This window comes from Phalaenopsis equestris, unplaced genomic scaffold (assembly GCF_001263595.1).
Source record: "Phalaenopsis equestris unplaced genomic scaffold, ASM126359v1 Scaffold000279, whole genome shotgun sequence".
In the NCBI taxonomy this organism is placed as follows: domain Eukaryota; kingdom Viridiplantae; phylum Streptophyta; class Magnoliopsida; order Asparagales; family Orchidaceae; genus Phalaenopsis; species Phalaenopsis equestris.
Genome location: NW_018164721.1, coordinates 76,100 through 92,430, shown reverse-complemented (window position 1 = coordinate 92,430; position 16,331 = coordinate 76,100). Strand labels below are relative to the sequence as shown.

At 35.6% G+C, this 16,331-nt stretch overlaps 1 protein-coding gene across 1 annotated transcript; it reads left to right on the top strand.

Moving 5' to 3' along the window:
- The first annotated feature begins 683 nt into the window (after nucleotides 1–683).
- On the top strand, nucleotides 684–10,629 carry LOC110024923 (ABC transporter B family member 2-like). Its single transcript, XM_020725118.1, is given in 13 exon segments — nucleotides 684–1,145; nucleotides 1,221–1,275; nucleotides 1,359–1,534; nucleotides 4,444–4,644; nucleotides 4,734–4,993; nucleotides 5,448–5,988; nucleotides 6,102–6,478; nucleotides 7,076–7,491; nucleotides 7,966–8,207; nucleotides 8,301–8,548; nucleotides 9,237–9,649; nucleotides 9,716–10,007; nucleotides 10,009–10,629. Coding segments are annotated over 13 exon segments (3,804 nt in total). The 5' UTR covers nucleotides 684–830; the 3' UTR covers nucleotides 10,277–10,629.
- Nucleotides 10,630–16,331: the final 5,702 nt, after the last annotated feature.

Sequence of the window (16,331 nt, the reverse complement as noted above, 5' to 3'; positions counted from 1 at the left end):
TACGACTGTTATCAATGAACTATTGTTGTCATTTACAACAATCAACTTTTTAACTTTATCATCTCTAATTCAAAAGAAGAGTATTGAACATATGTACTCATCTAAACTTACTTGTGACGATGACTCTTGCTTCGAATCATCTTGCCCGCTAGATAAATTTTCATATAAGATAGACAACTCTTATACTATGAGTCAAATATTGAAGGTTCAAACATCCTTCCAAAGAATCATCTCATAGGTTGGTAGATAGTGAGCAGCCACCCTCCAGTTCTCTTTTGGCTTGGTCGTCTCGGCGGACCTTACGACTTCCTTGCAAGTAGTCTCCTTTCATCATACTTCCTTCTTCTGGGCCACTAGATTCATGTAAGATTAGAACTGACACCCTTTTAATGTACTCATTTATATCATCTAAACTTCTCCATATAACCACAAAAATTTCACTGCTACAAGTTTTATAAAAATAAAGATTTAATTATTAAATCAGTCAAAAACTTAGGAATTAAGCGCCATGTATTTTAAATCTTCCAAAACTTTAATCAAAATTTAAAACTTATTTAATTTTCATTCCTCACATACATATAGTTATATAGGTATATTTAGTAAAATAAAAAATAAAACAATATTTAGCATTGCATCCTAAACGAGAAATAGAGCTGCGACATTGCAGACTCGAATAAGCATTTTATTAATTGCCATTAAATATTCCTCATGACCCATCCACTGCAGCCGGTGGTTTAGTTGTATGAAGTTAAGTCCTCCCCTCTCTCCATCCTTATAACTCATCTCTCTCCCCACACACACAAAAAAAAAATCCAAAATAAAAAAAAAAAATGAGCTTTCGCAAGAAATCCACTCCCGGCAGATCAGAAGAAGAAGAAGAAGAAAAACAGAGCATTAATCTCAACAAAGATGAAGAAGATAACAACAATAACAAGAAGAAGAAGAAGAAGAAGAAGAGAGTTCCTTTCAGTAAGCTCTTCAGCTTCGCCGACCCTTTGGATTGCCTTCTCATGACTCTCGGAAGCTTAGGAGCCTGCGTTCATGGCGCCTCCGTGCCCGTCTTCTTCATCTTCTTCGGCAAACTCATCAACATCATCGGCATCGCCTATCTCTTCCCCACTTCCGTTTCCCATCGCGTCGCCCTAGTACGCCTTTCATTCAAAACAACTCCTTTTCTCATTATCTCAATGCTTATATCATGATTATATTTAAATCTGCAGTACTCTCTGGACTTCGTATACCTTGGCATAGTTATTCTCTTCTCCGCATGGACTGGTAATTAAGGCTGATTTTCATTAACATCATAATTATGATCATGGTTATATTAATTTAAACTAATGATGATGATGATGATGAAGAGGTGGCATGTTGGATGCATACGGGAGAGAGACAGGTGGCGAAGATGAGGCTGGCTTATTTACGAGCACTATTGGATCAAAACATTGAGGTTTTTGACACTGAAGCCTCCACTGGCGAGGTCATTGCCGCCATTACCAGTGATATTATCATCGTCCAAGATGCAATATCTGAAAAGGTATTTATGTAATTCCTTATATTTCATATATGTTCTTCTTTTTAATTATTTGATTTTGGTATAATGAGTTTTCTGCAATTGTCAACTATGAAAACAAAAAGGGATTTTGAATTGTGAATCTCAAGGTAATTAATTATTTAATGTTGCTGTTAAGTTCGAAATCCGTATCGAGCCATTATTAAAGTCGGTGTGCGTTAAATGCTGCTGATGTTTGCCGTTATAAAAGTAAGGATATAATTGGCTGGTTAAATTCATTTAATGGTAACAGTGTTGTTCGATCAACTTAGATTTATTAATTGTCACTTCAAATTTATTGCTTTTAAGAAGATTTACGTACGCACCCCTCAATTCTTACGCTAAATTTTGATTTTTACAAAAATACCATCTTATGTATTTTTCTTGAATGTTAATATGGGGGTTTTTATGGAGGATTTGGGTGGTTTAAATGTAAAAATGCAAAATTTAGGCGTTAGATATATAAAAAGTGAATGATATGTACATAAAAATTGTACCTTTTTTTAGATGAGAAATTGACTTCTTTAGTTAAAATTGGTTCGTCAGAATGATAACTCCAATGAGTATATTGGATGATCTCGCTTTTGTTTAATTTCCCAAAATAGTTAGCTGTCTAATTAAAATATTTGCTTCATGTGACTCCATTAATAATGTCTTCTCCAAAATAACTTTATAATTGTATGAAAAGTGCGCGAAAATGTAGTTTGTATGGTTTATGTGCAAAATTCTGCACAAAGTAGACCAATTCATTCCACTTATCATGTTATTTTGCAGTTTCAACCACTTGCACACATACCACATAATAATTCCCATGTATTTACCTATCTACCACCTAAATTTTTTTATTTATATTCATAACACTTTAGTGTCATAATTTCATATACATCTCTTTTAAGAAGTATGTTATAATAAAAATTTGAATATTATGCATGTAAATAAGAGTTAAACTTTGGGATTATATTTTGATAGTATTAAAAGTAATGCAAATGCTATTCTAATTTTTTTTTAACCTCAAAATTAAATTTAATATCATCTATTAATAATATGAGAACAAAATACATTAAGAATTAAGACGATATATTTGCAGTATTTTTTTCTAAAATAAATAGAAATTGCCAAAATAATCTCCATTATTTATATTGGGCCACTTCAATCACAGAATTTATAGAGAGGAGACAAAATATGATCTCACACTCTTTAAATGATTAAAATTCAATTTTAAAATTACAGCAATTATTTGGAGGCTTCCATAAATTTGGATATTAAAGCTCTTTTGCACTTGACTCTTAAGAGAATGGTACGGGATGCATAACAGCAAACAGCAGTAAGCTAATAGAGCATCCCCTATGAGGCAAGTAGATGGCAAGTTTAACAGAAAAATAAATGATGGATATCACTTCACAGCATGCGAATTAATTAAAGAAGCATACATAAATGTATTCACGTGGCTCCTTTTTTTTCCTTACATTTGTACCACCCAAATTTTCATTGCATATATTGACCATCACAATTTAAATTTTTAGAAAGTGAAATAATAGATAAGTGATTAATATGTAAAATTGAAGGTGAGAGGTTAGATATGTAAATACATAAGAATTAAGTGGCATGTATGTAAATCTTCATATAGTTTATGAAACCAACTTATAGGAAGAATTATCATATTTTTTAAAGGAGGACCACTATTTTTCTAAACTAATCACATGCATAATAATAATACTAATAATAATAATATGAATAAATATGAAGTTATATTTGATACATCACTATAGGTAATGGTTGGCATTATTTAATCCACAACCTAAATTTGGTGTCTAATTTAATTTTAGATATTTATTAGCCGAAAATTTAACACAAGCGCACAATTCTTTCGCACCTAAACTTTCATATTAAACACAATTAAAATTTTTAGAAGATTATAAGTAATTTTCTTTCTTCAATGTATTTTAAATCTAAATCAAATTATTATTTTTCTTCACATCATTTTATATGTTATTTGAGAAGATTAATCACCAATTAAATACCATTAAATTTAATAAAAATAGTTTAATTTTATCAATAAAGAAGCCCGAAATTTAAAACCTCATTATTGATACCATTTAAAATATATTTGAGGACTTTAATTATTGAAACATTTTATAAAATTAATATTTTAAATGGTTTTTTTTTTCATATTTCATAAAGTTATAATTATTGTTAAATTAAAAAAAAAATAAAATCTTTTCTCAATGCCTTCTTATGGAAGACATTGCCAAATTAAAAAAGAAAAAAGTAAAAGCTGAATGTTACTTGAAAGAAAATCTGTCATTATTGAGAGAGCAAGCATAGTGTTGTCAAATTATAAATATGAGGATTATTAAATTGGTAATTAATTTTTATTTTTAGGCCTTAAGTAACTAATTTATTTTTTATATAATTAAATTTATATAGTAATAAATAAATGTAATTTATTTTCGCAAATTATTTCATTCATTTAGAGTTTTTAAAAATTATAAAATTAATATGATATTTTTTCAATTAAATCTTCTCCTTTATTGGATTAATTTTCTTGTCAATGTTTCATTGGTTTCAATATATATACTTCGAGAAAATTCTCATCCTGTCCTGTTCATAAATAAACTTTTAATCCACATTTTTCTAGTTTAAATCACAAAGATAATTATTATTATTTTAAATGTTTTTTACTAAATAATCATATACTTAGTTTTAAATTAAAAAAAAAAAACTTTTTAAGTGAATGGAATAGTTTGTAGAAATTTATAGCAGAACCGTTGTAGCCGCCGCCGTCGCCACCGCTCTCATCTCCGGCGATAAACGCTGTCCGAGATTTGTTGAAGCAGAGTTGATTGACAAAAAAATCGGTTTTTTTATTTTTTTTATTTTTTCTTGCATAATAGGTCGGAAACTTTCTGCACTACATCAGCCGCTTCCTCAGCGGCTTTGCGATAGGGTTTTCTCGCGTATGGCAGATCAGCCTTGTAACGCTCTCAATCGTCCCCCTCATCGCCGTCGCCGGCGGCATATATGTCTTTGTCGCCACCGGCCTCATTGCCCGCGTCCGCAAATCCTACATCAAGGCCGGCGAGATCGCCGAAGAGGTCGCCCCCCCAAAGCTCTTGGCTCAACTTCTTCACCCCTCAACCTCTCTTTATGCTCTCGGTTCTAATATCGGTTTTTGGAATCGCAGGTGGTCGGAACTGTGAGAACGGTTCAGGCGTTCGTGGGGGAGGAGAAGGCGGTGAAAAGCTATAGGACTGCGCTGCAGGGTACGTACAAGTATGGGAAGAAAGGTGGATTGGCGAAGGGTTTGGGTTTGGGCTCTTTACATTGCATTCTCTTCCTTTCATGGGCGTTGCTGGTTTGGTTTACAAGCATTGTGGTTCACAAGGAGATATCTAATGGGGGCGAATCTTTTACCACCATGCTTAATGTCGTCATCGCTGGACTGTAAGTCTCTCTCTTCCTTTATGAGTTTTCGTTAAAGACTTTACAAAGATTTGAACCTGGTGGCAGCTGGAGTTAAGTAAAAATTTAGCAGAGTTCTTGAGATTCTAATTTCCAAAAATCTCAGCAGCTGTTTGGTTCAATGACATGAATGATATTTGTTCAAGACTCTCAAACAACCGAATAAAAAATATGTTTTTATGAAATCCGTACTTTAAGAATGCATAAAAAACATGTTTTTATTGGATTCGCCTTGATTCAGCCTGAATCCTTTGTAAATATTACAAACTAGTTATAAATTAGCAGTAACTTGATGTGATTTATATTCAAGAAACTTGGAAACTGTCTAAAGCAGGGTTTTTTTCAAACCCTAACATAAGATTATACATGGAATCTGACTCTAGTTTAAGCAGTCCTAACCTTGAAAGCATCTTAGCTGATTAATTTTGATATACAGGTCGCTCGGGCAGGCGGCTCCAAATATCTCCACATTCCTCAGAGCAAGAACTGCTGCATACCCCATCTTCAAGATGATAGAGAAGAAAACAGTGCGCCAAACTGCGGCCATTGCTGGGCAGAAGCTTCCCATTGTGGACGGCCATATTCAATGCTGTAATGTTTCTTTCAGCTACCCTTCTCGACCCGATGTTCTGGTCTTCGATCGGCTTAATCTGGACATTCCGTCCGGAAAAATAGTCGCCCTGGTTGGAGGCAGTGGATCTGGCAAAAGCACAATTATCTCGCTCATCGAACGGTTTTATGACCCGCTCTCTGGTTCAATATTTTTGGACGGAAAAGATACGCGGGATCTTGACCTCAAGTGGCTGAGGCATCAGATTGGATTAGTTAATCAGGAGCCTGCTCTGTTTGCCACAAGCATTAGGGAGAACATTCTTTATGGGAAAGATGGTGCCACCCTTGATGAGATTATACAGGCTGCCAAGCTCTCAGAGGCTATAACCTTTATTCATAACCTTCCTGATGGTTATGAGACACAGGTAATCAATCTTTTTTATTCAAAGTATGGATTTTATTGAGCTAAACATGAAAATTCCATTCATTAATTATCGAGCCGAACTTAAACAAGCTCCAAATTTATGTGCACTTGTAGGTTGGTGAAAGGGGGATTCAACTATCAGGAGGACAGAAGCAACGAATTGCGATATCTAGAGCAATACTGAAGAATCCTTCCATTCTCCTGCTTGATGAGGCCACTAGTGCCCTGGATGCCGAGTCCGAGAAGAGCGTGCAACAAGCGCTTGATCGAGTGATGGTTGGGCGCACCACAGTCGTGGTAGCTCACAGGCTGTCAACAATAAGGAATGCTGATATCATTGCTGTTGTTGAAGGTGGAAAGATTGTGGAGACTGGAACCCATGACCAGCTTATTTCACGGCCCCAAAGCGTGTACTCATCACTTGTTCAGATCCAAGATGCTGTGACTCTGCGAGGTTCCTTAGAGAGTTCAAGTTTTCAGCGTCCTCAGAGGTAATTATAATGCATACACATTATATACTTTATGTAATGGCCCGAACTCTCAACCCTTAAGATATTGTCCCCTTGGCTGAATTTTCTCACTGTTCTGTCTCATTGGTGTAACTTCCCAAGTGATCAGGCATCTTGAGAGTGCTACCGTACGAGCACACCTTCCAACTGTTACACTACAAGGCGCCTTGATGTCTAAGAGTTCAGCCCCATCCTACTTGAGAGATTTCACAATCTCTCCCACTTAAGCAATTGATGTCCTCATTCTTTTTTATAACCTAGAATCATCCACCATGTAGATTTTAATATCTTCAGACTGGTGTAATGTTTTGATGCCATTGGTAACTTCCTGAACTCTCACCCATGAAGATATTGCCCGCTTTGGCCTAGTGGCCTCATGACTTTGTCCAGTTTCTATAATTTCCCAGGAGGTCGCCCATGTTGAGAGTGCTTCCATGCAGACAAACTTAATGTTGAAGTTTCTGATGAAATTGTAATTGTTACACCAAAAAGTGTCCCAATTTTTAAGAGTTTAGTTTCATTCTACTTGACGGGTTTCTTGTTTTACACTTGCTTTATCCTATTTTTGGTTTTTCTCAGCGTCAAGTTTTCACAAGAGGTTTCTCATGGGGCTGCAAGTTTAGGAGCCAGCTTCAGATCTGATAAGGATTCCGTTCGCCAGACTGTTCCTGAAGAAATCAATCCTACAAAGAAGAAGCATGTTTCTGTCGGAAGATTGTATTCCATGGCTGGTCCTGATTGGATTTATGGGGTGTTTGGCACTGTGGGTGCTTTGGTGGCTGGCGCACAAATGCCGCTTTTTGCTCTTGGAGTAACACAAGCTCTTGTTTCCTATTACATGGCTTGGGAGACGACACAGGCTGAGGTGAAAAAGATTGCTCTTCTTTTCTGTGGTGGTGCTGTTCTGACAGTGATTTTCCATGTTATGGCTCATCTAAACTTTGGCATCATGGGAGAAAGGCTTACACTTCGTGTCAGGGAGAGAATGTTTGGCGGTATGCTTGCTTTCCTCTCCCAAAAAAATTATTTTCTATAATCTCTCTCTCGCTATGTATTATTTTTTTTTATAAAGTTATAACCTTTATCATATTGTCCCTAACCTAGTTTAGACTTTTGCAAAGACTTGCAATCCATTTTTGAACTATATGTCAATTCAGTTGAACATAAATACGTCATAATTTACCTACTTAGCAAATATGGTCTAGAAAATTTTCAAAATCTTCTACAAAGAGAAGATCATTTTAGCTTCATAGTTTATAAAAGTGCCAATTTTAACTCCCATACTCTTTATACATTGGTTGAAATAGTTCCAAGTGATGACTATTTAGCCCCAATTATAATATAAACTCTAGTATTAAAATGGCCGCAGACAAATATTTAGGGGACTATTTTAGCACTTTAGTCTAACAAATTAATTGAAAAAATCTAGCTTCACATTATGAGTAATATTTTTGTTAATTATGTTTCAGCGATGTTACAAAATGAGATTGGTTGGTTTGATGATGCGAAGAATAACAGCGCGATATTAGCATCTCATCTTGAAACTGATGCAACGCTACTTCGAACTATAGTCGTAGACCGCTCGACTATTCTCATTCAAAACGTCGGAATGATTGTGACATCTCTTATTATCGCATTCATCCTTAATTGGAGGATTACTCTTGTGGTTTTAGCAACATATCCATTGATGGTTAGTGGTCATATCAGTGAGGTATGTTTTTTTCTCCTTTTTTTTTTTTTTTCTCATGAGGTAATGAAAGTCTGACAGTCATTCTAATTTTTCCTACATTTTGGGCGGCATCAGAAATTATTCATGAAAGGATATGGAGGTAACTTGGGCAAGGCTTATCTGAAAGCGAACATGTTAGCTGCTGAGGCTGTGAGCAACATTAGAACTGTGGCTGCTTTTTGTTCTGAGGATAAAGTGATTGATTTATATTCGAGGGAACTGAAGGGTCCATCGAGTCGATCTTTCCGTCGTGGGCAACTTGCTGGTCTTTTTTATGGTGTCTCCCAGTTCTTCTTGTTCTCTTCTTATGCCCTTGCTCTCTGGTATGTGATTCCCAACATCCTCTAATTGCCTTCTTTTTTGGGGGCATTTATGTATATACCACATACTTCTTATGTATTTACATATCTAACACCTATACATTCATATTTACATGCATACTGCTCAAATCCTTAATATCACATCAAATATATCACAGTCACTAATTTTGGGTGTTAGAATGTTTGTATGTAAATTTCCAACTCTTTTTTTTTTACATTGTTGCAAACTTACTCTCCATATTTCTTAGGGCCAATTACATACATACCACTTTATTCTGATGTATTTACATATCTAATACCTAAAATTTGCTTTTCACATTAATACCACCCAAATCATTCATATCACATAAAAAGTATCACCATCATAACTTTTAAAAGTTAAATATACATTTTCATGCACAGATAAGGTGATATGCATGTAAAAATTGAGGTTTAGTTGTTAAATATGCAATTACATAGGAAATGAGTGGTATGTATGTAAATCTTCCTATTTCTTATTATAAACATGGATATAACGAGATTGTCACAGAATTGTGAACTTTTGTGACAAGCTTATATATAGCTTGTTTCTGCTTTTTTCCTCCACTGAAATTGTAATTTAATAGAATTCACTCACTTAAAATTATTTTAATCAACTCTTCAAAACTAGATTACGAGTAATAATATCCTTCTATATGTAATAATGCTTCAGGTATGGCTCAGTTCTTATGGGCAAGGAACAAGCAAGTTTCAAATCTGTGATGAAGTCCTTCATGGTCTTGATAGTTACCGCACTAGCCATGGGAGAAACCTTAGCAATGGCCCCAGACCTCGTTAAAGGGAATCAGATGGCGGCTTCGGTTTTCGAAATACTGGACCGGAAGACCCAAATTGTGGCTGATGCCGGGGATGAAGTCGGGAGAGTCGAGGGTGAAATAGAGTTGAGGGGAGTCCAATTCTATTATCCTTCAAGGCCTGAAGTTGTGATATTCAGAGATTTCAACCTGAGAGTAAAATCTGGAAAGACTATGGCTTTAGTTGGCACAAGTGGATCTGGAAAGAGCACAGTGCTGACTTTAATTCTAAGATTTTATGATGTCGCCGCCGGAAAAGTGATGATTGATGGTATGCAAACACATTTTTCTTCCACTTCGCTTACATTTTTTTGTGATTTATAACTTCTTTTTACAGGTAAAGACATTAGGAAACTCCACCTCAAGTCCCTGCGTAAACACATTGGGCTAGTTCAGCAAGAACCCGTTCTCTTCGCCACCACCATTTATGATAACATTATCTATGGAAAGGATGGTGCAACTGAGTCAGAGGTTATTGAGTCTGCTAAACTCGCAAATGCTCACTCGTTTATTAGTTCACTCCCGGAAGGTTACTCCACGAAAGTTGGGGAACGAGGGGTGCAGCTTTCTGGCGGACAGAAGCAGCGTGTAGCCATTGCTCGAGCCATCATAAAGAACCCCGCCATTCTGGGATGAGGCCACGAGCGCCCTGGACGTGGAGTCAGAGAATGTGGGTCAGCAGGCGCTGGATCGAATAATGAAGGGACGTACGACTGTCGTGGTGGCTCACAGGCTATCCACCATTCAAAATGCAGATGTGATATCTGTTCTGCAGGAGGGAAAGGTTGTAGAACAAGGGAGCCACACAGCATTAATCGAAAATAAGAACGGGTCATATTTCAAATTGATAAATATTCAGCAGCAGCAGCAGCAGCAGCAGCAGCAGAAGCAGTTTTAATAGTTGATTAATGGGGAGATATTTCTTCTGAGTGAGCTAGAGAAACAGTGATGATGGCTCACACAGCCGAAATGATCTCTCCTACTTATGCAAAGTGAGTTTTACATTGTTTTCCCTTATTTAAATTATAGTACTGTAATCATTTTTATGCCATGTTGCTATTATTGTTTAGCATAAGGTATCGATTTATACAGTTGATGTTACAAATAGCATTTATACAGCACACCATCCTTCTTTACTGATTGAAAATGTAAATGTGGAGTGGAAATTCGCTCCTGCTTTTATCAGAGCCAATCTGCTGCTGTTTGTTAACTTATCGATTACAATGTGCATACTTTTTTTGTGCTTATTTGTAATATAATTATTGTGTATTGATTCTTAATTTTTTTTTTTTTGTAGTTTATTTTAAGTGTAAAAAATGCTTATAATGTTACGTTTGGGGCAGCTCTCGGCCAATCTTTATTCTGAACAACACCATTTTCCCTTTAGCATCTGTTTTAGGATTGTTTTGAATGTTTAAAATTTTGGAATTTTACATGCACACCACACAATTCCTTTGTATTCACATTTCTAACATCTAAAGTTTAATATTTATATTAATAACACATTGGTGTGATGAACCTATGTATGAAAAGGTGTAATTTGTTGTGAAAAACGATGACAATAAAGAGAAAATTGGAACTAGAAATTAACAAAATATAAACAAAGCGAAACACAAATTTATGTGGTTCGGCAAATTGTCAGCGTTCACAGAGTTGCAGAGGATTTTATTAGCTTGAGGATTACACCCGTTGATCGCCTCGACGATTACAAGAATCCATCCTCTCTCTCTCTCCTCTCCTTCTCTCTCTAACTCTCTCTAACCAAGAGCCACGTCAAGGAGAGAAAAACAAAAGCAAGCATTTTGTTTTGCCTTTTACCAGTAAGCTTAACCAAGCCAACAGAGGAGGGATTTTGGAATAGCATGATCAATGCTCTTAATTAATCCATTGCTTGAATAAGTGGAAGCCCATCAAGCACAAAAGGAAGCCCAACAAAAATTCCCTTTTATCTTCAACAAATCAAGGTGGCGTGATTCATGTAAGGAAAGCTGTGGAAGCAATTAATTTCGAGTATCAAATCTAATTTTCTGCCAAACATGAAAAACTGTCAATTTGAAAAGTGAACCGATTTCCATATTTACAACAAATCTCTCACTTGGAGACTAGGACACTGATTGCACCTTTCACTGGTTGTAACATCATTTTCCTCAAATGTGATATCATCCACATCTGCAACTCAAAGCTCATGTCTTCAAGCTAGAAAACCAACTGATATTGCGCACAACTTCAGTTTCTCAAGAGTAACACCCTTAATCAACATATAAGCATCAACATAGTCTTGTACCTCCAAGCTCTTTTCTGGGTTACTCATGTTTCTGCTTATAACTCTCACTGCATAGGCAATATCCTGCCTCTGTTGAAAGTTTTTTTCAACAAGTTTAGTCATATACCTTTTACTTCCATCAAACATTGTCTTCATCTGGTACACTCACTTGTTGTGTAATATCTTTTTCTATGGTGGAAGTTCTGTCAGCTCCCAAGTCTAATTCTCTGGCTGGGAATTCGTATCCTCTTTGATGGTCAGCTCCCACTTGCTCGAATTTTCATTTTGTAAAATTTCTTCATAGCTCTGACTCATGTGATCCATCATGCAATGCCACAGATTTGTCGTGATTTCTACAACTGTAGTAGCATCAGTGTTGAGTAACCCTATAGTCATATATAATGTGTTAGTTTTCTTAGCCCGATTCAATACTAATGCTCCTTTGGTAACGTTCGAGGTGCTATTTGAGAACATTACTGAATGACCACCCTCATTAAACTACCCAACAAAAATGAGGTTTTTCTTCCATTCAGGAATGTGCTTGACCTTTTGCAAAGTCTATTTGCTCTTGTTAGGGAGTGCAATATCAATATTTCACATCCTCATCATGTTCAGAGCTTTTCCATCAGCTAGATATACATTTCCAAAGCCACCTGCAACATATCTTGACATCAACTCCCGGTGGGAAGATGTATGGAAGGAAACCCTTTAATCCAATATTCTGTCATCAACATAACTATGAACTGTCAGCAATAGTGCATCATATATTTCTTCAGTTATAACATTAACGATATCATTCTCCTTCTTTGGATTACTGCAGTTCTTTATGTGGCAGCTTTGCCACGATTTCAACATGTTGCCTCCTGACCAGACTTTGATTTTGATCTTCTTTTGTTTGAGTTCATGTCATGTAATCTCCCTCTGGAATCAACATTCAGTGTTGAACTCGAACATGAGGTCTCGCCAGAATCCTTCTTATGCACCTCCTCAGCCAAAATTAAATCACGAATATCATCATATTTCAGCTTAGATTTACCGGCAAAATTGTTAACTGTCATCCTCATGGCTTCTCAGCTATTTGACAATAAAGCCAACAATATCAGTGCATGCATTGCATCATCAAATTCAATTTCTACACACGACAATTGATTTGTGATAGTATTAAAATTATTCAGATGTTGTGCAATAGACACACCTTCCGTCATCTTCAAGTTGAATGATTTTTTCATCAGATGCACCATATTATTCATCGATGGCTTTCATACATATCTGATAAAAGCAGTAGTTTTTTCCTTGATGACGTTGTAGGCAATGAATCTCGATATGGTTAATCGAATAACTCCCAGAACCTGTCGATCCAATATATTCCAATCAGCCTCACCTATCTTCTCTGGTTGTTTTCTCAATAACGAAAGATGAAGTTTTTTTCTATAGAGGTAGTCATCTATCTACATAATCCAATAATCAAAATATGTGTCATTAAACTTCTCGATCCCCAATGTCACCACTTCATCTCCAGCCATCATTTTATCCTTAAATCTGAAACCATGGTTTTGATACTAATTATTGTGAAAAACGACTACAATAAAACGAAAATTGGAACGAGAAATTCGCAAAATAGAAACAAAATGAAACACACAGATTTATGTAGTTAGGCAAATTGCCTACGTCAATGGAGTTGGAGAGGATTTTATTAGCTTGAGGATTACACCCGTCGATCGCCTCGAAAATTACAAGAATCTCTCCTCTCTCTAACTCTCTCGAACCAAGAGCCATGTGAAGAAGAATCCAAGGAGAGAAAAACAAAAGCAAGCCTTTTGTTTTGCCTTCTTCTAGTAAGCTTAACCGAGCCAGCGGAGGAGTGATTTTGGAATAATAGGATCAATGCTGTTAATTAATCCATTGCTTAAATAAGGGGAAGCCCATCAAGCACAAATGGAAGCCCAACAACAATTTCCTTTCTCTTCAGCGAGTCAAGGTGGCGGGATTCATATAAGAAAAGCTGTAGAAGATTTTTAGAGAAGAAATTAAGAACAATTAATTTCGACTATCAAATCTAATTTACTGTCAAACATGAGAAATTATAAATTTGAACAGTGGATCGGTTTTCATATTCACAATAATAGTAAACTTTTAAAAGGTTGGTAGGAGTGGTATTTTTATGGAGATTAAAAATTAGATTGTAATATTTGTAAACATTAAAGTTTAGGTGTTAGATTTGTACATACATAAGAGTTGTGTGGTATGTATGTAAATGCTTGTATCAATTTGACATTTGTCTTTGAAACATTGCCGGTGCTACTATAGATTCTCTATTCTTTGATATTGGGATATATTGAGGAAAGAGAACTCTACCACTATTGTAATTACATAGACATGAGAATAGCAATTGGTAAACTCTAATAATTACCAGACTTAATAGAGAGATTAAGAATGCGTCATAAACAATGCTCTAAAATACTATCAATTTGGGAAGAGACCAAACACCATTTAGAATCACTTCCCTAATTCTAATAAATGGAAAGAGATCAAACCTTTGACAAATATATTGTTGGTGATATGTTTTACGTGATGTTAAAGATTTCAATGTCATGCATGTAAATATGAATGTTTAGATGATAGACATGTAAATGCATAAAAATTGTGTGTTTTGTACATAAATGCCCCAATCTATTTATAGGACTCAATTTTTTAACATTTCGTCCAAAAACACCCTAAGTTATAAAGCAGAGCAGTTCAAACTGAAAAACCACAACTTGAAGCAAGCTCTGAATCAATCTAAATGACCAAAGAACATTAAACGTGAAAGAATTGTTTAGCGGATATTTATCAATATTTTTTTTGCGTAAAAAATAGATGAATTATCAAGTGATAAACTTGATTTTCTACCTTCTATGATATTTTAGTGTAAATAAAAAATGTGTTGGCATTAATTCAGATGTGATCAAACAGTTTAAATGAAAAGAGTGCGACGAAGGAGGGTCCGCTAACAAAAGACCATGAGACCTACTTGTCTGCTAAGTGAAGCTATCCGAGCCAAAGCAAGTTAGCCGAATCGCGGGACAGGTAAAAAATGATCGTAAGATACAAGAACGAGTCATTTAGACAAAAACAAAATCAAATGATATCTTTTTCATAAAAGAGCCGGTTCAACAAAAATGTGGTTGCTTAGTTACTCAAACCACCATAGAGATATTTAGAGGCACTTTATCGGGGGTCAGGGATCGACAGTCGAGCCATATCAACTGACTGACTCATTAAGTTCAGATTCATTCAACCAAGCTATTACATCCAACCAAGGGAATCTCAACCGATCGAGTTGATCCTGCCAACCCGAAGACAGTTGAGGTTAGCTGACTAACCCCAAAACAGTCGAGTGATCAGTTCATACATGTAAAATAATAAGAATACTTTAAACAATCATATTTAAAGCAGAGGCAAAAATATAACACCATCGCATTATATCCTCTTCCTTATGGATAAGGAGATCGTTTTATGCATAAGATAAAATTGACACGATATATTACTATTCACTTCTATTAAAGCATGAATGCCTATAAAGTGTTTGAATGGTATAGCGGATGTGAACCTTAAAAAAGATTAAAAAAACAAAGAAAAAAAAATCGGTGCATTAATTACTTAAAATATCTTGATACAGTTAAATTATATATTTATTTTGAATGCTTTATTTATTTTGACAATTCATCACTCTTATGAATGAATACTAAATTCAATATTTAATTTAAATTTATTAAACAATATGATTAAATTAATAAATTTATGTAATAGCACCTCTTATAACAGAAAATATTACGTGCATTAAAACAAAAAAAAAAAAATTAATACACATTTTCCTAAATGCTTCTAGACCGTTCTCTACATATAGAGGAATTATTGCATACGAACAACGCATGCATCTCTGTATGTAGTGTCCGATCCTGACCGTAGATAACGGTGATCTACGGTCAGGATTATTTCATTTTTTTTTTAAATTTAGGTGGGGCCCATCGAAATACATCCTTACCATAAATCACTGCGTGCGGTGTCCGATCCGTATGGAATACATATAAGGACATCGAACTTAAAAACTTTCTTATTATAATGAATGTTACATTATACTAACTCAACAACACTAATAATCATATCAGTACAAATCTCTTAGCAATTTTATTACTTTGTGCAAAAATAATGCTTTAGTAATTTCACTTAAAGATTTTTTTTTTTCCCACGAGCTAAATCAATCCAGTTTTAAAGCATTGCCATTTTATTAGCACACAATCAGTGGCAAAACAAGGTATGAAATTAATCCAACCAACAAAAACTCAGAGCGGAGATAAATAATCTCTAGGAGTCGCACATTATTCTACAACGTCTAAAAACAAAATGAATAGGTAAAATAAATTAGTGGTATGGATAACCTGATCTTCCCCAAGGAGCCATTCCATAAGCCTCATTTCCACCAACATAATAATGTCCGGTATTGGCGTAAGGCCCGTAGTATGGGTAAGCCTCATTTGCACCAAAATGATTAGGTCTGGCAATGACATAAGACTCGTAGTATGGGTGAGCCTCATTTGCACCAAAATGATGAGGTCTGGCAATGGCGTAAGACCCGTAGTATGCGTAAGCCACATTAATCGGTGCCACGGGCGGCGGGCGCGTCGGGGGCGGCAGAGCCACGGGGCGCCAC